We start from the raw sequence: 27384 nt of genomic DNA on the forward strand, positions 1-27384 counted from the left end.
TTTGCATGGCAGGTATACGCTCGGCGGTAGGTTCTGGCGTTTGTCTTCGTGGTCGTGCGGTCTGTTTAGTATGACGTGCGTCTTCTACGTGGTAAACGTTTGTGTGAGGCGTGCTGAAGTGGTTTAAGGCATCACGGCATAAATTTATGTTGCCGTTGAGGTGAACGGAACACGCAGCGCGATGTGTGCGCGCATACTTGAGCCTACAATCAGCCTCGGAGATCAATTGTGTATTTCTGAATGTTCCAATCACTAATGTGACCATATTGCAGTATTATCCTCTATTTCTAAGCTGCGGTTTATGAGCCATGAAACATACGCGACGATCTGAACAGCGCCGGTACCGTTCTGATGCAATATGAGCTGTGATGTTATACTACGACATGCGTTCAAACTGTTCGCTGCAGGTTACATTGCGTGACTACTTGGTTGGATGGATGTGGTTTCCACCCCTGAATAAAATATTTTTGGCAAGTAATAGCAACATACCCTACAGTCTGAATTAAGCTTCCCCAGCAAAGGGACTGTTTACGAATTGCGCGAGCGTCCTAAGCAGTGGTAGGTGCTGGATTACATATATCTTTGTTCTATATACCGCATGGTCCAAGCATACGGCATCAGCGGTTACATGTTTATAAACGTTGTGCGGAGTGAGTATGCGAGGTCCTATCGCGGCCTTAGCCAGTTTTCTCTTGCTTCTTCGAGAAAGAGGATGATAATCAATTTTTTTTTCGGTTGTGTTCGTTCCGTTCTCTACGACACACTCACACGTATTACGGAAATGTTGGCATCGCATTCTTTTTATGGGATCCCTCTCATATGTTATGGCTGTATGCAGGCCAAAAAGACAATGCCGAAGCGCACAGCTTACATATGTATCGTGCTGGTTCATCAACCGCAGTGATCGCTGTGTTGAGCAGAGCCGTCGGCCTGATGCAGGAAGGCTAGCGTAGACATGTGGTTATTTGAAGCCTACTAGACTTTAAATGCGCAAGAACGACGCCGGTGTATCACATATATTTGATAGCGCCTGCCGCTCAGATGTTTCGTGGTTGCCTTAGGATGGCCGTGCTCCAGCATGCGCTCTTATGTTTTATGTTTTGCTATCTACGCCAAGCGATCAGACCGTGAGCTGATTTACCATTTAATGCTGGTAATACAGAGACGCCGGTTTTCATTGTTGAATTGTAATCGATATAAGCAAAATAGTAAACAACACATGCACGCACCGCGACTGATAATGCGCGTACACTGCGGCGTATTTCTGCTTACAGTATAGTTACTGATGCACTGAAAGGCTTCCTTGACGTTCTTATATGAACGAACATGGCGTAAATTTCACAAAGTAAGATCTAAAACATCTCGAAATCGTTCCGCAGCACGCGACAGCAATACTTTCAAGGAGTGCCACGCCGGATCGCCCAAGCCAAAGAGGAGGCAAGGCTCTCCGCGCGCCCTATCCTCCTCGCCCGATGAAATGGTCTATATATAGGTTGCGCTGAAATATACGACAATAATATTTATATAGCTAATATACAAAGCCACAAGAACGTCTCAATCCACAAGCAGGAAGATCAGACTAATCCATGTACTTCCCATCATTCCCATGGTAGGACAACGACTGCAGCGCCAGAGTTCCCTCTAGTAATTTTAGTGGGAGACACTATGGAATCGGCCACACTAATATCTTCCCACCCAGCAATTCGCGAAAAATGCAGAAATAGCAGCGACTAAGAAGTTTATCTTACTCTTAACATCAGAAACGTAACAGACTCGTGTAACACATCTTGTATTCCGGTGCCAATAACAGCAGCACGCTACGCTGACAGACAGTCCTGGTAGGCGTCCGGAGACTTGTACTTTTGCTTGAAGAACTCGCGTGTCCTCTTCACTGTGGTCAGCAATGGAAACTTTCCCATTTCCACAGTGGCCATAGTAATCCGAAAACTCAAGTCCCACCGCCGTGAGTCCGTACTTCAGTGTGGTTGCGTTCTTCCGGCTAAGGCAGAGCTTTCGAAATAAAACAGAAGGAAGTAAAAACACATAAGACTTGACATAACAATAGCAAGGTACATATGCATATTGACAGGCGCTTATGAGTAAATTGTCTGATAATCGCTGTCTAACTGAAGATTAATGGAAACATGTAAAATTTAGAAACGAGCCAGAACTTGAATGAAGGCATAAAGAAACCAAGGGACAAATTAACAAGGCTTTTAGTTCATAAGTATCATTTTCTAATGGCCGGCTGCTGCCTTCGCAAATAATACGCACGTACAACATCAGGATTGGTTCCTACGTGCTTTTACTGACAAATCTACACTCTTAAACAAAATTGCACCCTTTGGCTCGTATCTTGCCACACAACGATAATCGTCGTCTGTCTTGTCCGCATTTACTTTCCTTAACGCTGTGAGCCCGGTACTTCCAACTCACAAACGGCATGCACGTTATCAGCACGAGAAAGCATTTTCGACGGAAACGTACGTTTTCAAGAAAGGAAACGCAAGAAAGGCAGATGATTATTGTTGTGTGACAAAAAAGGGTCTAAAAAGGGACAAAAAATTTGTCTAAGAGTGTAGCGCAGGAGCTTTTTTGTAAAAACGGACCCACATCGTTAACCGGGTGCGCAAATATCTTCGAACAGGGCAACGGCGCAGCCAGCGTCGTGTAGTCAATAAATTAATATTCAACAGCAACACAGATTTGCAAAATACACGCACGCAGTACGTACTGAAAAAAGACTTCAGGCATACGCATAACGGAGTTGAGGCAAGGAAGACAAAGCGCAGTGATTAATCAATGACGACTTCGTTTCGGCAATGCTTTATCTCATATGACCTTCCACTCTCTCAATACCCAATAAATTAGATTCCGTGTAGGGAAGCGCCCCAACGCAGCAGCTTCAGATGTACCTGGGATAGTGTACCAATGCATTACGAATTATTTTCTTTCCACGTACACTTCTGATAAGCTATGGACATATAAGGAATACTTTATTTAGCAAGTAAGGCAGCAAATTCATAGACAGTTGATATAGTTGTTTTCATAGAATTGAAGTAAAAGAAAGTGATGGGACGTACTTAGTTTGCTTGTAAATAAAATTTAAAACACGTGTGGACACAGACAACACATTCTCCGTTATTACTAACCTCACGTTTGGAGAGGTTGAGTAATTTGATGTGCCAGCATATCTTCTTTCTAATTTTCTGTTTTATTTTATAATATTCTGCTCTTAAAGTGAGGAACCTGCTGTTGTTTCATGTATATGTAGCAACTCGTGAATTTGTTTTGTTTTTTTTTTTCTGCCATAGAAAAGCACACTGTACAGCCTTGTAGGCTCGGGACCCGCTGCCATGTATGCATATCTAACGGTCATTCAAGTCCCGTGTATGACCTTTTTTTTCCTTATCCTAGCCCCATGTAGGTGGAATTGTTATCGGAAAGTAACAACGAAACTTGAAAGGAATGTAACGATAGCGGTACAAGATTAGAGACGTAACGCTAATGAATATCTTCCTGCTGGTACTAAGAAAAACATGTCTAGCGGGACAAGTTATATACAGTCGCGCCCAGATTTTGCGTAGTCGACGGGGAGTGATGGAAAGTCCGTAAACTCGAGAATTTGGTAAAATCGAAAGATACGAAAACTACACGGTTAGACGGCCAATTTATTTGTCGTGAAAAAAAAATCGGTTATCTTTACTTGCCTACGGTTTTTCAATGAGAGTGCCACGCCGCTCACGTGGGTCGCCAAAGCGACGAGTCTGTTTTCTTGTTTCTTCAGCCTCGGCAAATTGCTAGGAGGAGGTCGATGGCGTCCGTGACCTCGCTAGCTGTCGGCACGCGACCTACGTGTGCGTTCGTGTCGTCACCTTCTCACCAATAGGTGTTGGAATACCAACACGCCCTAACCTACGCTCTTTCTCACGCTTGCTCTGCGTCGGCAAGAAGCGTCTCAAGCTATCCCAATTTTCTGTTGCATTCATGTCTGTCGTCATTGCTTACGTAGACGACGAAGTCCACGCCTGGCGGGATAGCGTGGCAGTCAGTCAGCGCAAGCCTTGTATTCGCGAATTCCCCCGCGCGATCCCAAAGAGCGTGTCTTTTGCTGCGTGGCATTTTTTAGTTTCCTTTTCCGCTTTTTTTCTTTGGTGTGGCTTCGTAATATCGAGAGGCATGGTCAATATTCCACCAAAAGATGGAATTGGTAGTTTCATTACACCTAATGGAATAAGTTTGGGGAATTTGAATTTCTTCGTAAAATCAAGACGATGAGCAAAACGAGAACAAGGTGAAAGCAGGAGCCAATGTTTCGACAAGTGGACTTGTCTTCTTCAAGGCGACGTATGTTGCCAAGGCGACGTATGTTGCCAAGGCAACGTATGTTGCCAAGGCGACATATGAAGACAAGTCCACTTGTCGAAACGTTGGCTTCTGCTTTCACCTTGTCCACGTTTTGCTCATCGTCTTGAATTTCCATCTCCCACATTCCCCGTGTTTTCGTAAAATCAAGAAATTCATAAAAATTTGATTTTGGTAAATCCTGGTTAAACTGTGATACGTAGAGCACATACCATCGGTCTTTTATGAATTTAGGGAATTTGTGCCGGCTGAAAGAACACATAGTCTACATCAAGCGGCTGTTAACTTTTTTTGAAAGATGCAATTCGGATTTCGCTATTCACATGACTTGTTTCGTTTATTCAGGCCAATGTTAAGCGATGTCTGAGCGACACCCGACGTGGATGCTAAGTGGCTATGGTGTTGGACTGCTAAGCACGAGATCGTGGGATCGAATCCCGGCCACGGGGGCGCATTCCGATGGGGGCGAAATGCGAAAACACCCGTTTACTTAGATTTAGGTGCACGTCAAAGAGTCCCAGGAGGACCAAATTTCCGGAGTCTCCCACTACGGCGTGCCTCATAATCATAAAGTGGTTTTGGCACGTAAAACCCCATAATTTTTTTTATGTCTCAGCGAGGGTTTCTTTATTCTCCTGTAGATTTCGCTGATGTTAGCTATGTCAGCTCAACACTGGCCATTCGCAACGGTCTCTAGTGGCTTCAGGATTAAAACGACCTTGGAGAAAACGAATTCATTGGCTCGACTCATTTGTGCTGAAGATGCTAATTACCTTGTACCGTAGTGTCTCGGGCACGTCGTAGACAAAGGTCATGAACTTCTTGTCGTCAACGTTGTACCTGCACTTGAACAGTTCGTTCTTCTGGACATGCCCGTACTTCCAATCTTTGCACACCTGCGGTCAATTTTGGCGGTTATAAAAGTGGCGCATGACAAACCTGATCATGCAACCTTGAGCCTATGCTTAAGCTCTCAACTTATTCTTTCGATGGGATTTCAACCAATATCATCTAGCTACACCGAAAAATGTAGTATGCACGGGATTTAAAAAGCAAGTTATGTAAACCAGTTTTCAAAGCCATGCTTCGATAGACTTCTTATGCAGTGCACCAAGTGAACAACTGAAGGCTTCAGTTAGCCTTTCCATCAAGTGAAATTGTCATATGTAGACGGTGGGGAATTGTTTCGTCGAAAATTACATACCAATGCACATTTTTTAATGAGTGCCGCGTTACTAATTATTGAACTGGACATTGTTAAGGAAACGAGATCATCCTAATGGGGCGACTTGAGTGCTGCGCCCACGTAGCTCAGGGGCAGTTATGTCAGACACCGCCTAGCACTTTGCTCGTCAAGCAGCTGGCCTAAATACCGGGACCATGCTCCTATGCTTCCATCTTCCTTTTAAAAAAATACAAGAGGCATCCGCATGGCGAGATGTTCAGGTGCTTCTATCGCCTAAGTGGCGTCGAACCACTATATGATATTTAGTAAACTATGTATACCCAACAATAGCGTTTGGACACATGTTTCTTATGTGATGTCATACGCAAAGACCAAATTGTCTTACATGAGTTATTGACCCCTTTCACGGAGTAGTTTGTTCTAGAGAAATCAGATGGCGCTTTTGGCGGCGCGTCGCACGTCGCCTCAGCGAGAGCGCACGAATACGAAACCATTACCGCTTCCACCTTGGTTCTGTGTGATCAGCTGTCGGAAATGCAACTGAGTTTTCGCTGATGCACTGTGCTCCAATCATGCCGGATTGAATCCCGTGGATTGAAGATGTGTGCAGTAGTTGGCTCCAAAAATAGTGACAAGCATATTAAGGATTGGAGTGAATCTGTGTAGCCAAGATCGCGGACCATTGCGGCAACTGTCCGTACGTGTTACCGGCACTTCGAGATGCACAGCATTCTTCGAGGATACAGAAATGTGCCCATCCGCGAGCGTTGTATCCCTTAGAGCTGCGCACGAGCTCGGGCCGGCCCGAAAGCCCGCACCCGGCGCGCGGGCCGGGCTCGGGCCATTTGGAGATTCTCTTACTCGGGCTTGGGCCGGGCTCGGGCCATTTGGAGATTCTCTTACTCGGGCTTGGGCCGGGCTCGGGCCAGGCTTTCTATGTCTCGGACGCACCGGTCGGGCTCCCCGATCTCGACTGCGTACCTTATGGGAAAGTAGGCTTGTCGTCTCGCATGTAGATACAGCAGGAAGTGCAATGTATTTATTCATCAAAAATGGAATCTACAGGGCGGGAGAAAAGTACAAACGCCAACAAAAGGCAAACGAAGGGTAGCGGAGGCTGGGAATGCGTTTTCGGTTCTACCAAGTACCGACGCTTTGGAAACGCCGCCGCTTGCAGGCGCCTCCCAGTAAAAAAGCTAAGAAGGGAAGCGTTTGCGGCCCGTGCACAGCTCTAGTGTCCCTAACCTTTGAAGAAAGTGCTTCAGCCCCACAACGTCGGCAAGACTGAGTTCCGCTCCTTAAACAATGACAAAGGGAGTAGCGCCACTTTCTGTCATAGTACGTTTCGCGCACAGTATCTATGCACGTCTGCCCCAGCGTGCACGGAATCTTACGCACACTTTGTCGCCAACGTGTCAGTAAGTGAATGGACGCACACATAAATATACGCGCCCTATATGCGCACGACAAACGATGGACTACACCAATAGCGCACGAATGGTAGAAGCTGAATGTTTCGTGATGGTCCACAAGAGCAAGCGAGTTACTAGCGATAATACATCCTTGCCACGAGGTACTAAAATGTACAAAACGGCTATGTTTCAAGCCTTGTGCGCGGCAAGAACAAATACAGGGTGTTTCAGCCAACACTCAAATTTTTTTAGAGGTTGCCTGTGGCAAATAGCTCGATTCTAGTTTTTTAGCAGGTCTACTCGATGCGGCGGACATTACTTGCACAAAAAATTGAAATGCAATACCGACTAATTAACAAGAATGCACTAATTATCTTTATAAATAATTATCGTATGGCCCATATTACAACTTACAAATTCTATATATAGCAGTGGACTGCGCAAGGCGGATGCAGTTGGAACAAATTCTCCGGACGACACCAGTTTCGAGATATAAATTCGCGAACTTTGCGGAGAAATGCATTGGCGTTCCAGTTAGTTATGTGCTTCGGTGCATGAACCGACGTTTTGTTAACAAATTAACTGCGACGCCAATGCATTTCTCCGCAAAGTTCGGGATGTTGTATCTCAAAACTGGTGTAATCTTGAAAATTCGTTCCAAGTGGATCCCCCTTGCGAACTCCATGGCTAGAATTTGTAAATTGCAATATGAGCCATAATGTTATTAGTTAAAACTTAATTAGTGATTTTTTATAAATTAGTCGATTTTGCATCTCTATTTTTTGTGCAAGTATTGTACGCCGTTTCAAGTAGACCAGCTCATGAACCAGAATTGGGATATCTGCCACAGGCAACCTTTAAAGATTTTTGAAAGTGTTCGCTGAAACACGCTGTATATCAGAACTGAGCACTCCCCCGAGCGTTTAGGCCGAAATAATCAGATAGCGACCGCAACAAGGAAATGTACTGCGCCAGAAATGTGACAAGCATACTGCTTCAAAATATTCGCCAAATAAAGAACGAAGAGCAAAACATGCTGTTTCAATTTATAAGTGAAAAGTTTGGATAGCTCGGAATACATATTTAGGGTCGCTTTTAAAACAAGCACCATATACGCTGCTCGCGCTGTTTGGGCATATATTTTGATCAGCGTCCAAATTTTGCATGTTCTCTGAAGCTGTGGCCAAAGCTCCGTGTCGTCCATCCAGTCACCGTCTATGATATCTCCTGAAACAAGCAGTTTGCTAGGCCACATCTGCGTCATACACACCCATTCTAAACGCGGAGGCAACAGAGGCAGTTGGCGCAAGAAATGGACGCGTAACCACGTGATCAAACGTGGCAGCGGCCACGGGGTCGCCGCGAAGGGGGTCAATAGCGCACATTTTCATAGTATTTTGTAAATTCACAAAGTAGTTCCAGCCGTTTCGCCCTATGAACTTTCAAGCAGGTATTGTAAAACACAAAGAAATCTCCATATTTAATGAATTCCTTTTAAATTTTGTGAATGCTTGGAACGTTGTATTTCCTCCCCTTTTATTTTTCGCCTAAGGTCTCACATGCCACTCACCCGCTGCCCTCTTTCGGTGTTCCTTTCTGATGTGACATATATTTTAAATATCTGCATCACATCTAGAAACAGCACGATAACTAGTCACATCAAGAGAGCCAGCGCTTTACGCACTGGCTCTCTGAAATATTCAGCGGCGATACAGTTAATTACTTACGGTTACTTAACGGTTACGGTTACGCTTACTTACTTACATACAGTTAATTACGTTAATGACAGCTATAATTACTTTCACAAAAAGCTATGTAACACTGCATTTAAACTCGCATCGCCGCGAAGTATTTGAGAAGTCATAGCGTATTCGAACTACAGAATGTTCTAGTTCCACATTTTAGAGATTTGTTGGGGCGCATTGTTGAATGCTGAAACGTGGGCTGGGCCTCCACGAATTACTGAAGCTTAATTTCGGAAATTCGCCCTAACAGTCCCAATATTGCACTGCACTACAGTACACACCCTTGAACTTATATCTTTTCAGTACAGACCCACAAAGGATTATACTCTCAAAAAGCTTTTAACATACGTCCATTGATAACATCAGTGTCGTATTCAGGCAGTTTTGAGTTGGCCGTTTAATGTACAGATCCAGGCACGTGATACTGTCACAGAGCACTCCCTTCCCGCTCTCAACGAGGCAATAATGATGATTTACCCATTCGATAGTAATTATATTCTTATAGAGCTAGGCTCGCCTAAAGTCCCTTGATAATTTGAAAGTACAGCCACTCTTTGAACTCTGCCGCCGCCGCGCGACCTCCTCGCCTCCTCCTCGCCCCTTGCGTGTCCCCCCCGCGGCAACCAGGTTTGCCCCCGTTTTTCTGCGCGGCGATTGGTCTCCCCGCCGTTGCCCTTAGAAGCGCGCGGATCTTGAGTTTTGCTTGTGTTTTTCTTTTTCGTTCGCGCCATTTTCCTCTTGAGCACGGCTGGCTCGGTGCTTTAGCTCGGCGTATCGAACGTTGTGCGCAGTGTTTCTGGTCTATGTGCTAGCGCTATGCCGGGATGTTGCGCATATAACTGCAGCAAGAAACCTGAAGATGGTTATGCCGTTATTATGATAGCACAACGAAAGCGTAACGGTTTGCGTAGGAAGGAGTGGCTGCATGACATTGGCCGAAGCAACATCAAGGGGACTCAACGGAACCGAACTTCGGTGAGCCGCACTTTTAAGACCAACCAGAGCCCTATTCGTTCGGCCACGCCGACGGTAGGGTTAGCCCTGACGCCGAACGCTGGCGCGTGGGAGCTTGGAGACCCGCAAGCAGCCACCGTGTCTACGGTGAGCTGTGGGAACGACCCAGCCCGGAACGGTACGATCGCGGGGAACCCAGGCACCATTGCCCACAAACCCACCGACACCGAAACCATGGAAGTTGTATCCGAGAGTCACCCGAGACCCCTGCCTGACGAGGCCTTGCCCGGGCCGTCTCCCGTCCTCTCGGAGCAGCTCCACAATCAAGAATCCAAGTGGCAAATGGTCGTTTCCCTTCATCGGAAACGACGCCTGCAAAAACAACAATCCCCTGGTGAGCAAGATGCAGTCGGGCAAACCACGCCATCGAAAACCACACCGTTAGGGCTTGCTCGAACCCAGGTGCCAGCCGCCGCCGCGAAAGCTACGTCGCAAGCTACCTGCGAAGAGCGCGGGGCCGGAACACCTATTTCTGAAGACGCGGCTGCAAGGAGCAGGCCTCGCCGACGCGCGCCTCCACTCCCGCGCACTGACATGAAAATCATTATACGCCCTGCCCCGGGCCTCATCGTTCGAAAACTACAGACCCACGAAGTGGCCAAGGCGATCGTCCAAGCCACCGGAGGTGCGCCGACCTGCAAGGGGGACGACTTCATCAGCCGCCTGCGACACGGCTCGAACATCATCATCGTGAGCACACCTCACGAGGCCACGGCGGCCACCCTCATGCAAATTATAAGCCTCACCTTTCACGGACGATCACACCCCGTGAAGGTGTATCTATCAACACCCGAGGGCCTGCTTAAAGGTGTCGTATACGGCATCGACGCAGACACCGGCGAAGAAGAGCTTATGGCGAATCTTCGGGTCCGCACACATGGGGTCCGCATCGTGCGGGCCCGTATGCTCGGAAAATCCCACACAGCCCTACTCCACTTCGAGGGACCACAGGTGCCTAGATTTGTGTACTACTATGTAGGGGAGATGCCCTGCCGAGACTACCAGCCGACAAGGCAGTTCTGCTCCATCTGTAGAATCACCGGACACCGACCAGCCGCCTGCCCTAACCCAACAGTTCGTGCGTGCAAAGTTTGCAACTACATTAACCCTGACGCAGGTCACACTTGTGTTCCGAAGTGCGCCCTGTGCGGAGGGGCCCATCTCACCGCCGCAACAGAGTGCAACAACAAGCTCAAACGCATTCCACCCAGATGGAAACCTGCCTCCACCACCACACCCAAAACCCAACGACAGCCCCGCCCGGTCACTCACTCGACCAAGGCGGCTGACCTTCGCCCGCGATGGTTCAGCTCCGAGCGGGAAGGCTCCGACTTCGACTACTCGGAGTCTCCGAGCATCTACGGATCCCGGTCCGGTTCCAACCCGAGGTCCAGGTCCCGCTCCTGCTCTCGCCGAGGGTCTCACTTTCGGTCGCCCAGACGGCGATCTCGGTCGACACCCAAGCAGGGACCGCAGGCAGCAGCAGCCATCGCGGTACTCAAAGACAAGGGGCCCCAGCAACACCACCGAAAGGCCAAGGAAGCCTCAGTCAAGAGGACTACCACAAAAGAACACGAGGTAAGCTGGGCAGCAGTAGCCTCCTCCTCGTATAAAAAAACCACAGACGCCACCATCGGTGAAATTGGAACAGGAACTCGCCACCATGCGCGCACAGATACAGACACTCACACAAGAAAACAGACAACTCAAACAACAAGTGACACAGCTCACACAAATACCACAATAGGCGACTCCACACAACGATATCATTGACCTACAAACCCATGTCGATGCTATCCGCATCCAGATGCAAGCCTTTATGGACGCTACACGCGCCCAGTTGGAACAAATAACACAGAGTGCAATACAACGGACAGATGCAGCAATAAAACATATGGAAGCCACTGTAGACAGCAAGTTCAAGAACCAGCTTCACTCCACAAAACTACGAAAGACACTACGACCGAACCTTTTCAAGGCCACACCTGTAGCAGCACCAAACCAAACCGTAACATCACCGACCACAACGTCCAACAATGCCTAGACCATACAGGCAAGTCAAAGAAAACTTAGAAATTTGGCAATGGAACTGTCGTGGGTACCGCAGGAAGAACGGACAACGGACAGATGCAGCAATAAAACATATGGAAGCCACTGTAGACAGCAAGTTCAAGAACCAGCTTCACTCCACAAAACTACGAAAGACACTACGACCGAACCTTTTCAAGGCCACACCTGTAGCAGCACCAAACCAAACCGTAACATCACCGACCACAACGTCCAACAATGCCTAGACCATACAGGCAAGTCAAAGAAAACTTAGAAATTTGGCAATGGAACTGTCGTGGGTACCGCAGGAAGAACGGGCTGCTGGCACAATTGATCGCTCATTCCTCAAAACCACCAGGGATCATAGCCCTACAAGAACCCGGTACCCGACCAACACTACATGGCTACGAAGAATACCACACAAGTCAAGACGACAAGTGGAAGGTAGCCACACTAGTAGACAGAAACATCACAACCATACAACACAAACCCATAGACGACGTGGACGTACTACATGTACTTCTCGAAATAATATACAAAGGCAACCAGAAACAGAGCGCCTTCGTACTCAACATTTATTGCCCCCCTAGCCAAAGGCGGGCAAACATAGGAAAACTCTTAGGGGACACCCTCTGCCTCGCTAAAGACAGTCCCCTGGTAATCATGGGCGACTTTAACGCTAAGAACACCCTGTGGGGGTACCAGAGGCAGGATTGGAAGGGTCTCCAGCTACAAACACTAATTGAACAGTGTCATCTCACACTCATCACAGACCCGAACATACCGACGAGGGAAGGGAAACGCGTCAGACGCGACACCACTCCCGACCTCGCCTTCATCACTCAAACCACGCGAGCCGAATGGCTCAACACACTCGAAAACCTAGGGATCGATCACTTCATATTAAACATAACACTACAGACTAGACGCCTACGCAGGCAGATCGGAACAGCTAAACTCACTGACTGGCGAAAAATCAGGGAAGCCCAAGAACAGGACGCCGACACAATCACGAATCTGGAAGATTGGTGCGACAACCTCCTTCAACATAAACAACGCCACACAAAGGAAATCGCCAGAACGGAAGAGACCCCAGAGGTGGATCCCCACTTACTACACCTGTGGGATGCGAAACGGGGCCTTACCCGCCGCTGGAAAAAACAGAAATATAACAGGAAACTGAAGACGCGCATAGCACAAATAACAGCGGAAGCACAGGAATATGCCATGCAACTCGCTTCCGCGATTTAGTGTAGATTCTGTGACTCCTTCTGTGGCACGCTGGACACGGCCAAGACGTGGCACATCCTCAAAGCCATCCTGGTTCCCACCAAAACCAAAGGAGAAGGACACAGGGCTCTGGAACGTTTACTACACACCTACCCAGGCAGCCAACAAGACCTGATCGATGCCATCAAGACCAAGTGCTATGGAGATCCCACTCCCACACAACCATGTAGAACACCCTACACAGGACAACCCAACCCGCTAATGGGCGAACCTATCACCGAAAATGAAATGAGAGCGGTCATCGCAGCCACCACGCGTAACACAGCGGCGGGCATGGACGAGATCACAAATTCGATGATCAGAAACCTGAGCGTTAAGTCTATCTCCGCGCTCACCGCCTTTCTCAACAAACAATGGGAACAAGGTACGGTACCGGCGATGTGGAAACACGCACGAATAATCATGATCCCCAAACCGGGCAAGAAATTGGCAATTGAAAACCTCAGACCCATATCGCTCACGTCCTGCCTTGGCAAGGTGTACGAAAAAATTATAAACACGAGACTACAGAGACACTTGTAAGATAACAAACACCTGCCGGACACCATGTTCGGTTTCCGCGCAGGCCTGTCCACACAAGATGTGCTACTCCAAATCAAGGAAGAAGTCCTCAGCAACGTTTCCCGCTGCGGCGAACACGTCCTCCTAGCAATCGACATCAAAGGGGCTTTCGACAACGTCAGCCACCAAGGAATCCTAGAAGGGCTGGCCAACACCAGCTGCGGCGTGCGAACGTACAAGTATGTTCAGAGCTTCCTGAGCGACCGCACGGCGGAGCTGAAGATGGGAGAGATCCAGACTCCAGTGTACCACCCTCCCAACAAGGGAACACCACAAGGTGCTGTCATCTCTCCCACGCTGTTCAACGTCGCCATGATCGGCCTCGCAAGCAAACTGCAGGACGGAGCAGGTCTTCGGCACGCAATCTACGCAGACGATATAACACTCTGGACCACAACAGGGTCCCTCGCTGAAAAAGAACGCCTGCAAACAGCAGCAAATATAATCCAAGAATACGTCAGCCAACGGGGACTACAATGCTCGCCCGAAAAATCTGAGCTCCTACGAGTCTGGCGAGGCCGGGGTAACCACGCAGTCCTCACAGACCCAACACGAAGACTCGAGGTACGCCTCAATGGGGGCCTCATCCCAGAGAAGCCGTTGCTGAGGGTGCTGGGCATGTGGTTGCAGTCTAACCAGCGCGCTACACACACCCTTACACTCCTCAAAACCAGTGTCAAAGCGATATCACGCATGATCTCCCGCGTAACGTCCAAGAACAGAGGAATGAAGGAAAGGGACACCCTCCGACTGGTCAGTAGTCTGGTGGTGAGCAGAATCACATACAGCCTGCCTTACTACCACCTCACACAGTCCGAGACGAAGCAGGCCGACACACTTTTGAGAATGGCGTTCAAGACCGCTCTCCGCCTGCCGATGAGTACATCGACTGAAAAATTATTGGCGCTAGGGTTGCACAACACTCTCAGCGAACTGACAGAAGCCCATTACGTCTCGCAACAACAGAGACTTGCGCGGACTCACACGGGCCGGCTGGTCCTACAAACCTTGGGGTTCCAAGCAATAACAACACGAACCCAAGAACCCTGCCTAATACCTCGTGTAGTTGTTGTGGACGGACTTCGGGATGAAAACAAAACTTGGGAGAGTTTATTTTACATTATATACAGAGAGGTGAGAGTCAAGTAACAGTCGTACAGTCATTACGGGCCGGCAGCAACTCGGACGCTGCGGCCCGCGGCAAGACGTTCGAGAGAGGTGAATCAGGGAATCAGGGAATGCTTTGGTCTCTCCGGAACGCTTCTTTTAAACCCTTCGAGGACTGGAAGTCGCGTCATGTTTGGCCAATGGGAGAGTCCGCTCAGATGACGCCATTTTCAACCAATGGTTGGCGCCCGTATCACGTTGTCACATCCGGCGGCTCTCTGCGGTCTTGCCTCGCTGACTTCCAATGGGCTTCTTCCAAGGTGGAGAAGGGGGGTTGATCATGCTCCACTGTCCGAGGGCCCACCTGCTCCCGATGCTACGGCCCCGCAGCGGTAGCAAATGTCTTCTTCAAAGGCGATGAAGAGGGACGATTGGGCTCCATTGTCCGAGGGCCCACCTGCTCGCGGTGCTACGGCACCGCAGCGGTAGCAAATGTCTTCTTCAAAGGCGATGAAGAGGGACGATTGGGCTCCATTGTCCGAGGGCTCCTTCTACTCCCGGCGGCGTACGAACTTGTTGGCACGTGAACTTGTTGGCTCGTGCGCTCCTCTGGATTGTGCTGCGATTCGATGTGGTCCGGGGGAGCTTGAAGTAGGCGCGGGAAACAGCTCCATATATAACAGCTCGTCCTCGCCCCGGTTGTTCTGAATGGCCGGTGAACTCAATTCGCTGGTCATGAGGAACGCTGAAAGAAGCTGCAGGGCACTGGGGTCGAGCCTCGTTTGACGAACTTCGGGATGCTAGGCCCTGGAGAACATAAGTCAGACAAACAAAACAACACAGCGCTGCACCACGTGTAAGCGCAGGCTCTTCACCCGTGACTCGCCAGGCTATTACTGAGTCAAAATGAACCCTGATCTTTTATTTCCCCAATTTTGACAAAACAGCGCCAACCACCCTTCCAAACAGCCATCCGTTTCTCCTCGAATGCCGCCAAGACCAGAGTACTATTGTTGTTGCAAAACAAAGTGTCGTTGACGATGCAAACAACACATGAAAACAGCCGAACATAACTTAAGTGGCCTAACTACACGAACAGCATGTTTCCAACCCTACCGCAGTGGCGTACTTATCTCACGTGCCGGTGCCACTGAACAATCTGGTCAACCTCACAAGTACGTAATCACAAGCCCACTAGCCTTGTGGTCACTAAACAGATCGCGTACTTGCGTTGTAGGCAAAGTTTTCATTTACGCTTACTCACGTTTCTTCCCTGAAAGTCCTACAGGACACGTGACTTAAACGAACAATTAAACTCGCGGGACTTACACACTCCGCAGAACTCTTAAAATGATGCGTCTTCTACTAACTCTTCCCACGCACGCTCACTAAAGAAGTCAGAATACGGCTGCCCTCAACACACACGAGCAACCCAGTCATAAATCTGCTTCCTTCCGTCCACACAGGACACGCGCTAATGGAACTAACAACGCTTCTCAATGCAAATGTTGCACTTACTGAAAACCTACGCGCTTAACCTTACAAAATTCAAAAACACTTAAAAAGAAAGAAGGTTAACACACACGCGCGTTACGATAGGCCTCTCGACGATAACCATGACCTTCAGGTTACTCACACACACAAAAAAAAGAAAGCCTATTTACTCATTAACCAACACTCGCGAGACTACATGTTTACACAAACCTCATCTTTCAAATCTCGGAGCTTCTCAAACGAAAACACAAAGCTCAAACCTTACACATTGGAATAAATCCCAGTCTCAATTCGCGAAAACTTTCCGATGCTCAAAACAACACACTCTACTTCTACGGAAGCGCTCTTGGCCTCCCTTTCCAAACGTTTTCGACTGACTCATACTTTCAGTCGGACTCGAGGTGGGCGCGATTTGAACGCTACTTTGACTGCCGAGAAACAACCAAAGGGCTGACTCGCTATCAGCTCCTTCAAGACGTTACAGTCCCCTGCCAATTTGCGTCCTCGCGCCCCGCTTTCAACATGACCTCGACTTACCGCGTCGCTACTCCCCACCTGGTCTCGTCCTGCCACCTTGCGTTTCTTCGAACTGCACGCTGAGCTGTGAAAAGAACTACGGAACGACGAGGCGTTTAACTGCCTCGTGCCCTTTGTCCGCGTCCGTGCAGAACATGCTTCGCGCTCCCCCTTTGACCGGTGGTTCGAACGTTTTGGGTGCGTCAACATCGTCCGTGACGACCGCACCTTTTTCCTCGCGCCCTGCCCATTCGGGTTTCTCGCCATCTTTGGCGGCGCTAGATTAGTTACCGACTTTCGGTCTTTACCACGCTTCTTTTTACGGCGCTTTCTCTTTGTACTCGCTTTCATGTCGCCTTCTCGTGCCTCGTGCTGGCCGGTACACATTTCGTCGGCCCGGATCGGTCTCTTACCCGCACAGTCTGAGTGATTTACATTTAAATCTACTCTCACTTTGCCTCGACTGGCGGACAGCCCAACCGACTCTGGAACAATGCAGCAGGCTTTACTCGAGTTAGACAACTCGCACTCTTGCGAACTGCCCTCTACTACATTGCCCAGCTCACGCTGTGCATCGGCACACAGCCCGTCGGTATCGATCGCTATCTCACGCGCACAGTCCGAATGATTAACAACTGAATCATCCATATCTAGGCCATCTAGACTGGCGGAGAGCCGCACCGATCCCTGAACAATGCAGTTGTATTCTCTTGAGCTACGCAGCTCGCAATCCTGAGAATTAGCCTCAACTGCACCGCTCAGCTCGCACTTCACTTCTGCACGCACATCTGGCTCTACATGGGTGCTCGCGCCCCTCGGGTCAGCAGTACCCTTTTCTTCGCTAGCAACCTCGCTAACATTACCAGCGACGCACACGCGCGGTAACTGTGCCAATTTGTTCGCAGCTGGCCTAGCTGTCTCCACAGTCATCTGTTGGCACAGCACCTCGTCGCTCTCCTTGCGGCCTTTAACGGCCTCTGTTGCCACTAAGGCATCGTTAGCAGCTAGCCTTTTCCCTTCACTTATGAATCGGCAGCCAATCTCACAGGCACTACTCTTCTCGTCGGCTTTTGGCGAAAATCTGCTAGACACTTCCTCATTCTTTCGCTCTGTACTTCCTACAGAATTCTCAGACAGCCGTTGTCTCTGTGCCAATAACTGATCACAATGCTGTATCTCTTTGACCAGTGCTGCCTTCTCTCTCTCATACTTTTGCTCATGCTCAAGCTTACGTTCCTGATACTCACGTTCGCGTTCATTCTCACGTTCGTGACGCTCACACCTAAGAGTAAGTTCTTGAAGCTCATGCTTCCGTTCATTCTCGCGTTCTTCACGCTTACGCTCACTCCTAAGTTCACGACGCTCTCGCAAACGTTCACGACGCTCACGTTCCCGTGGCTCCTGTATCACCTCCCAAGAAGCTCAATGCTTTTGCCATCATTGCCACTATCGTTAATCGCCTCTATGATAGCTGGCGTTTTCATCCGTTCGTCCACCTCAACTCCCAAATCGTCGCACACCAACAACAAGTCTAACCTCGTCAACCTTCTAAGTTCCATGGCAGCTGCCCCGAAAGGTGGTTAGAACTGTTTTCCTTATTAATTTGTGCAAACACACAATGCATCAAACTCCCGATTCCCAGAACTATCAAAATGAACACACAACATTTGAGTCTGGCGAATCATAAGGAAAAAAAACCACGCGCTCACTTACGGTTGCAGTACCCTGTCATCCGGTTCATTCGTCCGCTGTTCCCGGTTCCTCCGGACTCCCTGGGTCGAAGGTTCAGTCTTCTTCGCTACTCCCAGTTTCTTCGGACCTCTTTCGGCGAAGGCTCTCTCTTCTTCGCTCTTCCCGGTTCCTTAGGATCTCTCTCGACGAAGGTTGATCCGTAGCGCTGCCACCAGCTGATGCATTCGGAGGTGATCTCACCGCTGCCAACCAGATGTAGTGGTTGTGGACGGAGTTCGGGATGAAAACAAAACTTGGGAGGGTTTATTTTACATTATATACAGAGAGGTGAGGGTCAAGTAACGGTCGTAATGTCATTACGGGCCGGCAGCAACTCGGACGCTGCGGCCCGCGGCAAGACGTTCGAGAGAGGTGAATCAGGGAATGCTTTGGTCTCTCTAGAATGCTTCTTTTAAACCCTTCGAGGATTGGAAGTCACGTCATGTTTGGCCAATGGGAGAGTCCGCTCAGATGACGCCATTTTCAACCAATGGTTGGCGCCCGCATCGCGTTGTCACACCCGGCGGCTCTCTGCGGCCTTGCCTCGCTGACTTCCAATGCGCTTCTTCCAAGGCGGAGAAGGGGGGTTGCTCATGCTCCACTGTCCGAGGGCCCACCTGCTCCCGGTGCTACGGCCCCGCAGCGGTAGCAAATGTCTTCTTCAAAGGCGATGAAGAGGAACGATTGGGCTCCATTGTCCGAGGGCCCACCTGCTCCCGGTGCTACGGCCCGGCAGCGGCAGCAAATGTCTTCTTCAAAGGCGATAAAAGGGACCATTGGGCTCCATTGTCCGAGGGCTCCTTCTACTCCCGGCGGCGTACGAACTTGTTGGCACGTGAACTTGTTGGCTCATGCGCTCCTCTGGAATGTGCTTCGATTCGATGTGGACCGGGGGAGCTTGAAGTAGGCGCAGGAAACAGCTCCATATCTAGCACTCGTCACGTTCAGGACAGGTTTCACGTTGCCCCGATACCACGCAATATGGACCCCAACCTACACTCCGGCAGGAGGAGAGCAAGGGCCCAGTACATGGAGAAAGCGTTCAGGTTCAATACCACGGCCCGTTTTACGGACGCCGCCATGTATGGGACGAACAACAATGGCGCAGTGGCAGTGGCATGCGACCACCGAGGCCACGTTACCTGCGCTGCATCGACCCGCCCCTGCACGATCACGGAAGCCGAAGAGATGGCCATCGCGTTAGCCATCCGCGAGGGCCTACACACAAACCAATCACTGACGATCCTCACGGATTCCCAGCAGGGCTGCCGCAACTTCCTACAGGGAAGAATTGGAAGACCTGCTGCACAAATCCCAGCCCGAATACTCAAGCAGGACCCTGAGGACTTCACCACCCAAACCATCATGTGGATACCAGGCCACACTGGCATCACGGGCAACCTGCAGGCCGACAGAGCAGCTCGAGGATTCCTACATAACCGAGCACTCATAACGCCGGCTGCAGAAGACCCGGACCCTGTCGACCTCGAGTATTCAGCCATCGTTAACTTCCACAGAGGGCGTCGCTTGCGATATCCACCACCCCATCGAAATCTAAAGACAGAAGATGCCGCTGCCTGGCGTAGGCTCCAGACAGGCACTTACACGAACCTACACATATTACATCCGACACACCCCGCAGCCTACAGGGACGAATGCCCATGGTGTGGGGCCACGCCAACCCTATACCACATTACGTGAGAGTGCACAGTACAAAACATAGAACACCTAGACACGAACACCACGAGGGAGCAATGGGAGGCACTGCTGTCCAGCTGGGCCCTCGACGACCAGCTCAAGCTGGCGCAGGTGGGTGGCCCAGGTGGCCATGGGTGACCTTTGCGCGGTTGCCCGGGCCACTCTATCTCGAAACCCTTCTGCGCAGGGAACAGAGTCCGCTGTGCGCTGTGTTTTCGCGGCTTAGTGCGCGTTCATGCGAGAGGCAGCACGAAGAGCAATTCGCTCACTGCTGCTGCCGCGATTTCTCACTGCAGTGTTTTGACAGCCGGCTTCCGCGGTCATCGAGTGAGATGTGCGCATGCTTGCTTGCGCGCGCGTGACACCATGCTTGTCGATTTAGTTAGCATGCCTGTGTCTACGACTTCAAACAGCCGATAAAACTACTGCTATCCTTACTTAATACAGCCATCCACTAATTTGCTATCGCAATCAATGCTTCGCCTTTCGGCCGAAACTTCGACTTTTAATACTAGCTCTACAAGCACTCTTTAAACCCGGTTCAAGCTTTTTGTACTAAAGAACTGCATATATATGATTTGCTGTGCAGCCTTTGTAAAAAATATACGGTCTAACCACCGCGTTCACCATAAACGTCTTTCTGCCGTGTGCTCAAGTGTTTATGGCGCCCGTGATAATGAGTGCAATAGTTCTTTTAATTCCTCAGTAAGTTGGAACTTTTGCCATGTCATGACATGGCAAAAATTCTTAAAAGCTTAAAATAGCCAGTAGTGACCGTGGCGGTCATAGGAGAACTAGCATGTGTACTTTTGACAAAGACTGTAGATAGCGCTAAGGAAACATAATATACAGTACCAACATGCTTAATGCACAATTCATGCAGAACATTTCTTTGAAACATTTAGGATACGAACGTATGAAGAAAAACTCAGTGCCCTTCCACTCTCTGAAGAAGGATGACCAGCGAAGCTGTGTATGTATGCCCCTTAATGGCGAACTACACCTGCGCCGTGGGTCGGACCAGTATCGCACTATCTTAGGGATCGGCCCACGTATGGTTAGTGCTTAAAGCTTGTTTCACCTCCGTAGCGGGCCGGCCTGGCATTGCACAATCTTCGGTATCGGCACACGTATAGGGAGTGCTTAACGGCTGCTTAACCTCCGCCGTGGGTCGGCCGAGCATTGCACTATTTTCGTGATCGGCCCACGTGTGATGCAATGACTTTTTATGCTCGTAGGGCTGTGTCAGTCACGGCGCGTACTCGACGGCACGTACGCATGTGGCGTCGACGCAGACGCCGGAGAGGAGAAGGTGTGCCTCCTGGGGGAACTAGCTCTTAATAGCTTCGCTCTAAAAACTGCAATGTTTCAAGCACTTAAAGGGACACTAAAGGTTACCAGAAAGTCAAGGTAAAGTGGTAGAGCAATGTTGCAGAACGCCTAAGGCGTCAATATACTCGCGAACAGAGCTTTAGTAACCGAGAAATTGAGGTAAATGCATGACACGATTTGAGACCCCCCCAGCGACATTCCGCTACTAGCCCGATGACGAAAGCACTCCTCATAATTTGTGTTGCTAATACTCAACTACTCGTATTAAAAATATCATTTCATTCGATTATAAGACGGAAGAAAATGCTACTTGTATACGTCTATTCGATTCTAAGAAAAAATAACATTTTGACGTTACCCTTCTGTAGTATGGGTGGTCGAAAGGTTTCGTTTTCGCTCAACTCTGCGCCGCGCACGCTTTGGAGTTTCAGTAGTTTCGTTATCGCGTAATGCTGTGCGGGTTCTGCTGGCTCGCGAAACTTTCATTTCGAACAAGCACTGAGAATGCCACGTCCATGTGATGTCGTGGGAAGCCCTCGTTGCTTTCCCGCTCCAGAGAGCCGGTGTCGAGGTCGCCGTCGTAGTACGCAACGACGCCGGCAGCGCGAGCCCTCAGCAGCAGGTCGCGCTCGTCAGCGCTCAAATCGCTGAAGTTGAGCCCAGCATCGCGAGCCAATCTGTCGTTGTCAGGGTCCATTGCGACGAGCGTCGAAGGTTGCATCATAGAATAAAGTACCAGTTTATGGTCGCGCGTTTCTCTTTCCGCTAGCCGCCACACTCCTGCTTTCGCTCTGCTGTCGGCTCTGTCTTGGCTCTGTTTCTAGCCGCGCGTTCGCGTTTTGCGCAGAAAAGCCGTAGCGCCGTCTGCGGACGCCGTTCTACTCACCGATGGCGAACGTCACTATGAGGCCATGATGTCAGTACTCCTCGATCGGAGGGCGGGCGATTTAACTGCGCTAGAGGTACGCGGACGCTTCAGAACGCATTTTCTCTGAAAATAAGTCTCTCCTTGGCACGAAACAAGCATTTCGAGGTTTCTGGGACGGTATTTCAACAGTCCACGTTCACTTAATGGTAACCTTTAGTGTCCCTTTAGGGCAGCCGCATATAGTTTTTTTTTTTTTTCACGAACGTTGGGGACGCAACAGTTTCAACGCGGTGTTCATCAATCGATTCTTTGCAAGGCGCAGATAAATAGAACCACCAATGACTTACATCGTATAAATATACGTCAAGTCGTGCATGTAATCTCAGAGTTTTTAGTTTTATTTGGGTAGTTCATTTTTTCACATGATTATCGCACATCAGAGTGAACGCCCGAAAAACTGAATGCGGTTTGTTAATTGTCGTTGCACTGCACTGCACAAAAAAATTTAAAAAAATACGTAAGACAATTCAGTTCCCTCAAGAAATAAATTATAAGGGATAGTTCGTGCAAAGTTTGACATACCGGGACCTTCGCCGCTTTTCATGGCACAAGAAGTATTCCTTCTACGTTAAAACGGTAGCGGTTTAGGCTAGTTGGGATGCCATAATTAGCTAGATCTACAGCGCTAAGCAGATGACGAGTACACAGCGTCACAGGCGACGACAAGCGCTAACTTCCAACTGAGCTTTATTGTACCGGAACACGGAAATAAGTAGACGAACGCAAAAAAAAAAACGTGATTAACTAGAGATGAGGCTAAGGAAAGAGCAAAACCCATACTATAGCTAGGTGCGCTCGTCGGCAGCCCTTGTACAGCTTTTCCAGAAGGAAGCACAGACGTCTTGCTCTGAGATAAGCCTTATTCGCGTGTCATCTGAGCAGCTTCAACGATGATGCTACGGTGTGGTCGTGCCAGTGTTTATAGAGTATTCGCATGTGTTTGAAAATTCGTCTACATTTGCATGGCCTGCATGTGGGCAGGAAAAGCCATCCTTGCCACTACGGAGACAATTCGCATGTCCTGGTAGGCAGGCGTTCGCACATCTCCGGGTATATGACCCACGCAAAATGCGCCGGCATTGCATTATCTTCGGCATCGGCCCACGTATGGGCAGTGCGTAACGCCCGCTTTCCTTCGCCGCGGGTCGGTGGGACATTAGATATCTTAGGGATTTGTATTCCACACCTAGCGCACATGCGACAAAGCTCTTCCTGCGATTAACACTGCAACTATCCGACTTTCTCGCAGGGACCGGTTAGTTTTGCAACGGTAATTGATTTGAAAGGGGCAGAAAACACCACACCGAACGCCAGCCCGTTGTGCAATCTTTTTCAACCAGTGGAAAAGTGTGTGCTTCGCAGGAATGACAGCCTTTTCCAGTGCCCAGATTTTCTATCACGAAGGATACAGCTCCGCGGTTGGAACGATTAACGCTTCTGGATAGTCTGAAGCCTTATTAAGGCGCGATAGATACTTGAGTTTCAAAGCAGTTAGGGACGGTGCAATGGCAACATCGGTCTGAGGCATTCGAAAGGCAACAGTGTGCAGTAACTCGCTTCTCTCTACCATTTCATCGCCCTCTAGCGGATCCCTAAATATTTTTCCTAATTTTCGCTTGGCTCTAACGATTTATCTGGCAATCACGTCGCTGCAGCCACGATGCCAACACTCACAGCACCTTTTCCCACGTCCTCGCATTACCACTCGCTTGGGAAAAGTTTTCGCAGCTTTTACTCAGTGGCTAGATCCACTCTACGACCAGCAAAAATTTCCGACAGCGACAATCGCATTCTGATGGGGCTGTAATGGGAAAACCCCCATTTGCTTGTTGTGAACGCATGATCAACAATCCAACGTGATCGAAATCAACTCGAAGCCCCCTAGTACTCTCATCATGGCGCACGTGTTTCCTCGGCACATTAAACCCATGGATTGATTCGACTCGGTGAACGGCTTTGAACACATGTGAACGTGCTCGTCATGGGAACAGCATTGCTACACCTGCCTAAGCGAGTTGTTCAGTATATGTACGCGCTGTTACGTGCTAGGCACCGGCATTAAAGAAACGAAGAAATGGCACGGCACTTCGGCTACGATTCATTTCTTGAGAACGCAGTGTACCTTGTTTTGTCTAAGCCGCGGCTAGATATCTGTCCTCAGATGCTCACTCTGGCGAGGCATATAGCAGCTTCGCGCTAAAGCGATTTCACGAACCGACACATAGTAAATATTTAATTGATAAAAGAAAAACAAGGCGAAAAAAGGCATCGTATATACTGTGCCTGACGAATGATAAATAGGTCAGCGTACCTTCCGTAATACTTCATAGCACGAGGGTATCATTAGAACATTGAATAAGGCAAATGATGCTCACATCGTTACGCTTCGTCAAGCCACCAAAGCATAAAAAAAAGGCTCTGTATTCGACATACGTTAGCCCATCTACTCAAATGCGTTTGCGTGCGTTCGGATTCTAATCGCCAGAACATGATCGAGTCTCTGAAAGGCGTACGAAATGTGTGCTGCGAGATTCATCGTCGATGAGTAAAACTTGTGTTGCACCGATACAGGTAAATTTGCAGCTGTCTTTGCTAAGCAACCGAAGCACAAGTGAGCCCTCGTAGGAAGTTCCTCCACAACTTTACTATGAGCGCACTGGCAATAACAAAGCGACATATGTGCTAACACCGTACTATATATTGTCACGTGGTCGTGACGTCAAAGAACACAGTAGCAATACTGTGAAGAAGAAAACTAACCTTTATTGGGCGAACCTGTGCCCACAAAACAGGCTACACTTATAGCGCAACGATAGCGTTGAACACGCTCGGCGATCGTCGAAAATCTGCTCAGCGGGTCAAGCGCGTCTGCGTTTATAGAGCAGTCGTCGAATGTTCCAGACTAATCGTTGGGACCCGCACGCCTTCTACAAAGTTCTACACCATTCACGTCAAGCGATGAAATCAGATAACACAAGGTTTGGTGACAACAGACAGCGGATTGAAGCATCGACAATTTTCCAGAAACTTCAGATAAGTGCAGGCGCGTCCCGCGCTGTGCGATAACATTTGCTAGGCGGCAAAACGTGTCACCCGGTAAAGATAAGTACACGTGTCATTACCCCCCTCTTAAAATCATCGACCCGATGCTGCAAACAAACGAAAGTAATAAACAAAAGCACTCATAGCAAAGAAAATAACAAAAATAACGAAGTTCGTCAGCGTCCGTAAAACGGTTTAAGGCGCACCACGTGGACCACTTCACATCGTGCGCGGCGCCGCTGTGAATGCGAAATGCCATCTGGCACGACCTCATAGTCCAGAGCGCCAATACGTCGGATGACCTTGTAGGGTCCGAAATAGCGTCGCAGTAGTTTCTCACTGAGTCCTCGTCAGCGTATCGGCATCCAAACCCAAACACGGTCGCCGGGCTGGTACTCGACGAAGCGTCGTCGGAGGCTGTAGTGTCGGCTGTCGGTACGCTGTTGGTTTTTGATCCGTAGGCGGGCGAGTTGTCGGGCTTCTTCGGCGCGCTGGAGATAGCTAGCGACGTCAACATTCTCGTCATCAGTTACGTGCGGCAGCATGGCGTCGAGCGTCGTCGTCGGGTTCCTGCCGTAAACCAGCTTAAACGGCGTTATCTGTGTTTTTTCTTGCACCGCCGTGTTGTATGCAAAGGTTACGTACGGCAGGACCGCGTCCGACGTCTTGTGCTCGACTTCGACGTACATTGCTAGCATGTCGGCGAGGGTCTTGTTGAGGCGCTCTGTGAGACCATTCGTCTGCGGGTGGTAGGCAGTTGTCCTCCTGTGGCTTGTCTGGCTGTATTGCAGTATGACTTGGGTGAGCTCCGCTGTAAAAGCCGTTCCTCTGTCGGTGATGAGGACTTCTGGAGCACCATGTCGCAACAGGATGTTCTCGACGAAAAATTTCGCCACTTAGGCTGCGCTGCCTTCCGGTAGAGCTTTAGTTTCAGCGAATCGGGTGAGATAGTCCGTCGCCACGACAATCCAATTATTTCCGGAAGCTGATTTCGGAAACGGTCCCAACAAGTCCATCCCGATCTGCTGAAAAGGTCGGTAAGGAGGCTGGATCGGCTGTAGTAATCCCGCTGGTCTTGTCGGTGTTGGCGCCGACGGAACAACAAGAAGGTAGTTGGCGCGGACTGGTGAGAAGTTCTTCACGAGTAGGTTGTTTTGAAGCGTGAACGAAGATAATCCACTTTTAAACGCCCTTGGGACAACGTCGGTGTGCCCTTCCAAATACTCGACTAGGGCTTTTAGCTCCGGGTATCCTCGTTGATGTTCGGCGAAGTCTTCCGCGCTTATTATTCCAAGGAAGGCGTCGTCATCCTCGTTATCTTGCGGCGGCGGGTCAATGGGGGCGCGGGATAGGCAATCGGCATCTGAGTGATTTCGTCCGGACTTGTAGGTTACAGTGATGTCGTATTCTTGTAGCCTGAGGCTCCACCGTGCCAGCCGTCCTGAAGGGTCTTTTAAGTTAGCTAGCCAACACAACGCGTGGTGATCGCTGACCACCTTGAATGGCCTGCCATATAGGTAAGGGCGAAATTTCGCTGGGGCCCAAACGATGGCGAGGCATTCCTTTTCGGTTGTAGAATAATTGCCTTCTGCTTTTGACAACGATCGGCTAGCGTAAGCTATCACGTGTTCATGTCCATCTTTTCTCGGGACTAGGACGGCACCGAGGCCTAAGCTACTGGCGTCAGTGTGTATTTCGGTATCGGCGTGCTCGTCGAAGTGCGCAAGTACGGGCGCCGACTGCATGCGTCGTTTGAGTTCTTGAAATGCGTCGGCCTGCGGCGTTTTCCACTTGAAGGCGACGTCACATTTAGTTAGCTGTGTCAGCGGCTCTGCGATGCGTGAAAAGACCTCGACAAATCGCCTGTAGTAGGCACACATGCCAAGGAATCTACGCACTGCCTTCTTGTCGGTG

General features: G+C 49.4%; 1 protein-coding gene across 1 annotated transcript in view; it reads right to left on the minus strand.

Moving 5' to 3' along the window:
* Window positions 1–1680: 1680 nt before the first annotated feature.
* LOC139047086 (uncharacterized) overlaps window positions 1681–27384 on the minus strand; it is an 80697-nt gene continuing 54993 nt past the window's right edge. The window contains exons 9-10 of the mRNA XM_070521043.1: window positions 5139–5261; window positions 1681–2010 (exon numbers count right to left, since the gene is read on the minus strand). Of these exons, the coding sequence (XP_070377144.1) occupies window positions 1681–2010; window positions 5139–5261 (453 nt within the window). The remainder of the gene's footprint in view (window positions 2011–5138; window positions 5262–27384) is intronic.

The sequence above is a fragment of the Dermacentor albipictus genome, chromosome 6 (genome assembly GCF_038994185.2).
Source record: "Dermacentor albipictus isolate Rhodes 1998 colony chromosome 6, USDA_Dalb.pri_finalv2, whole genome shotgun sequence".
In the NCBI taxonomy this organism is placed as follows: Eukaryota; Metazoa; Arthropoda; class Arachnida; order Ixodida; family Ixodidae; genus Dermacentor; species Dermacentor albipictus.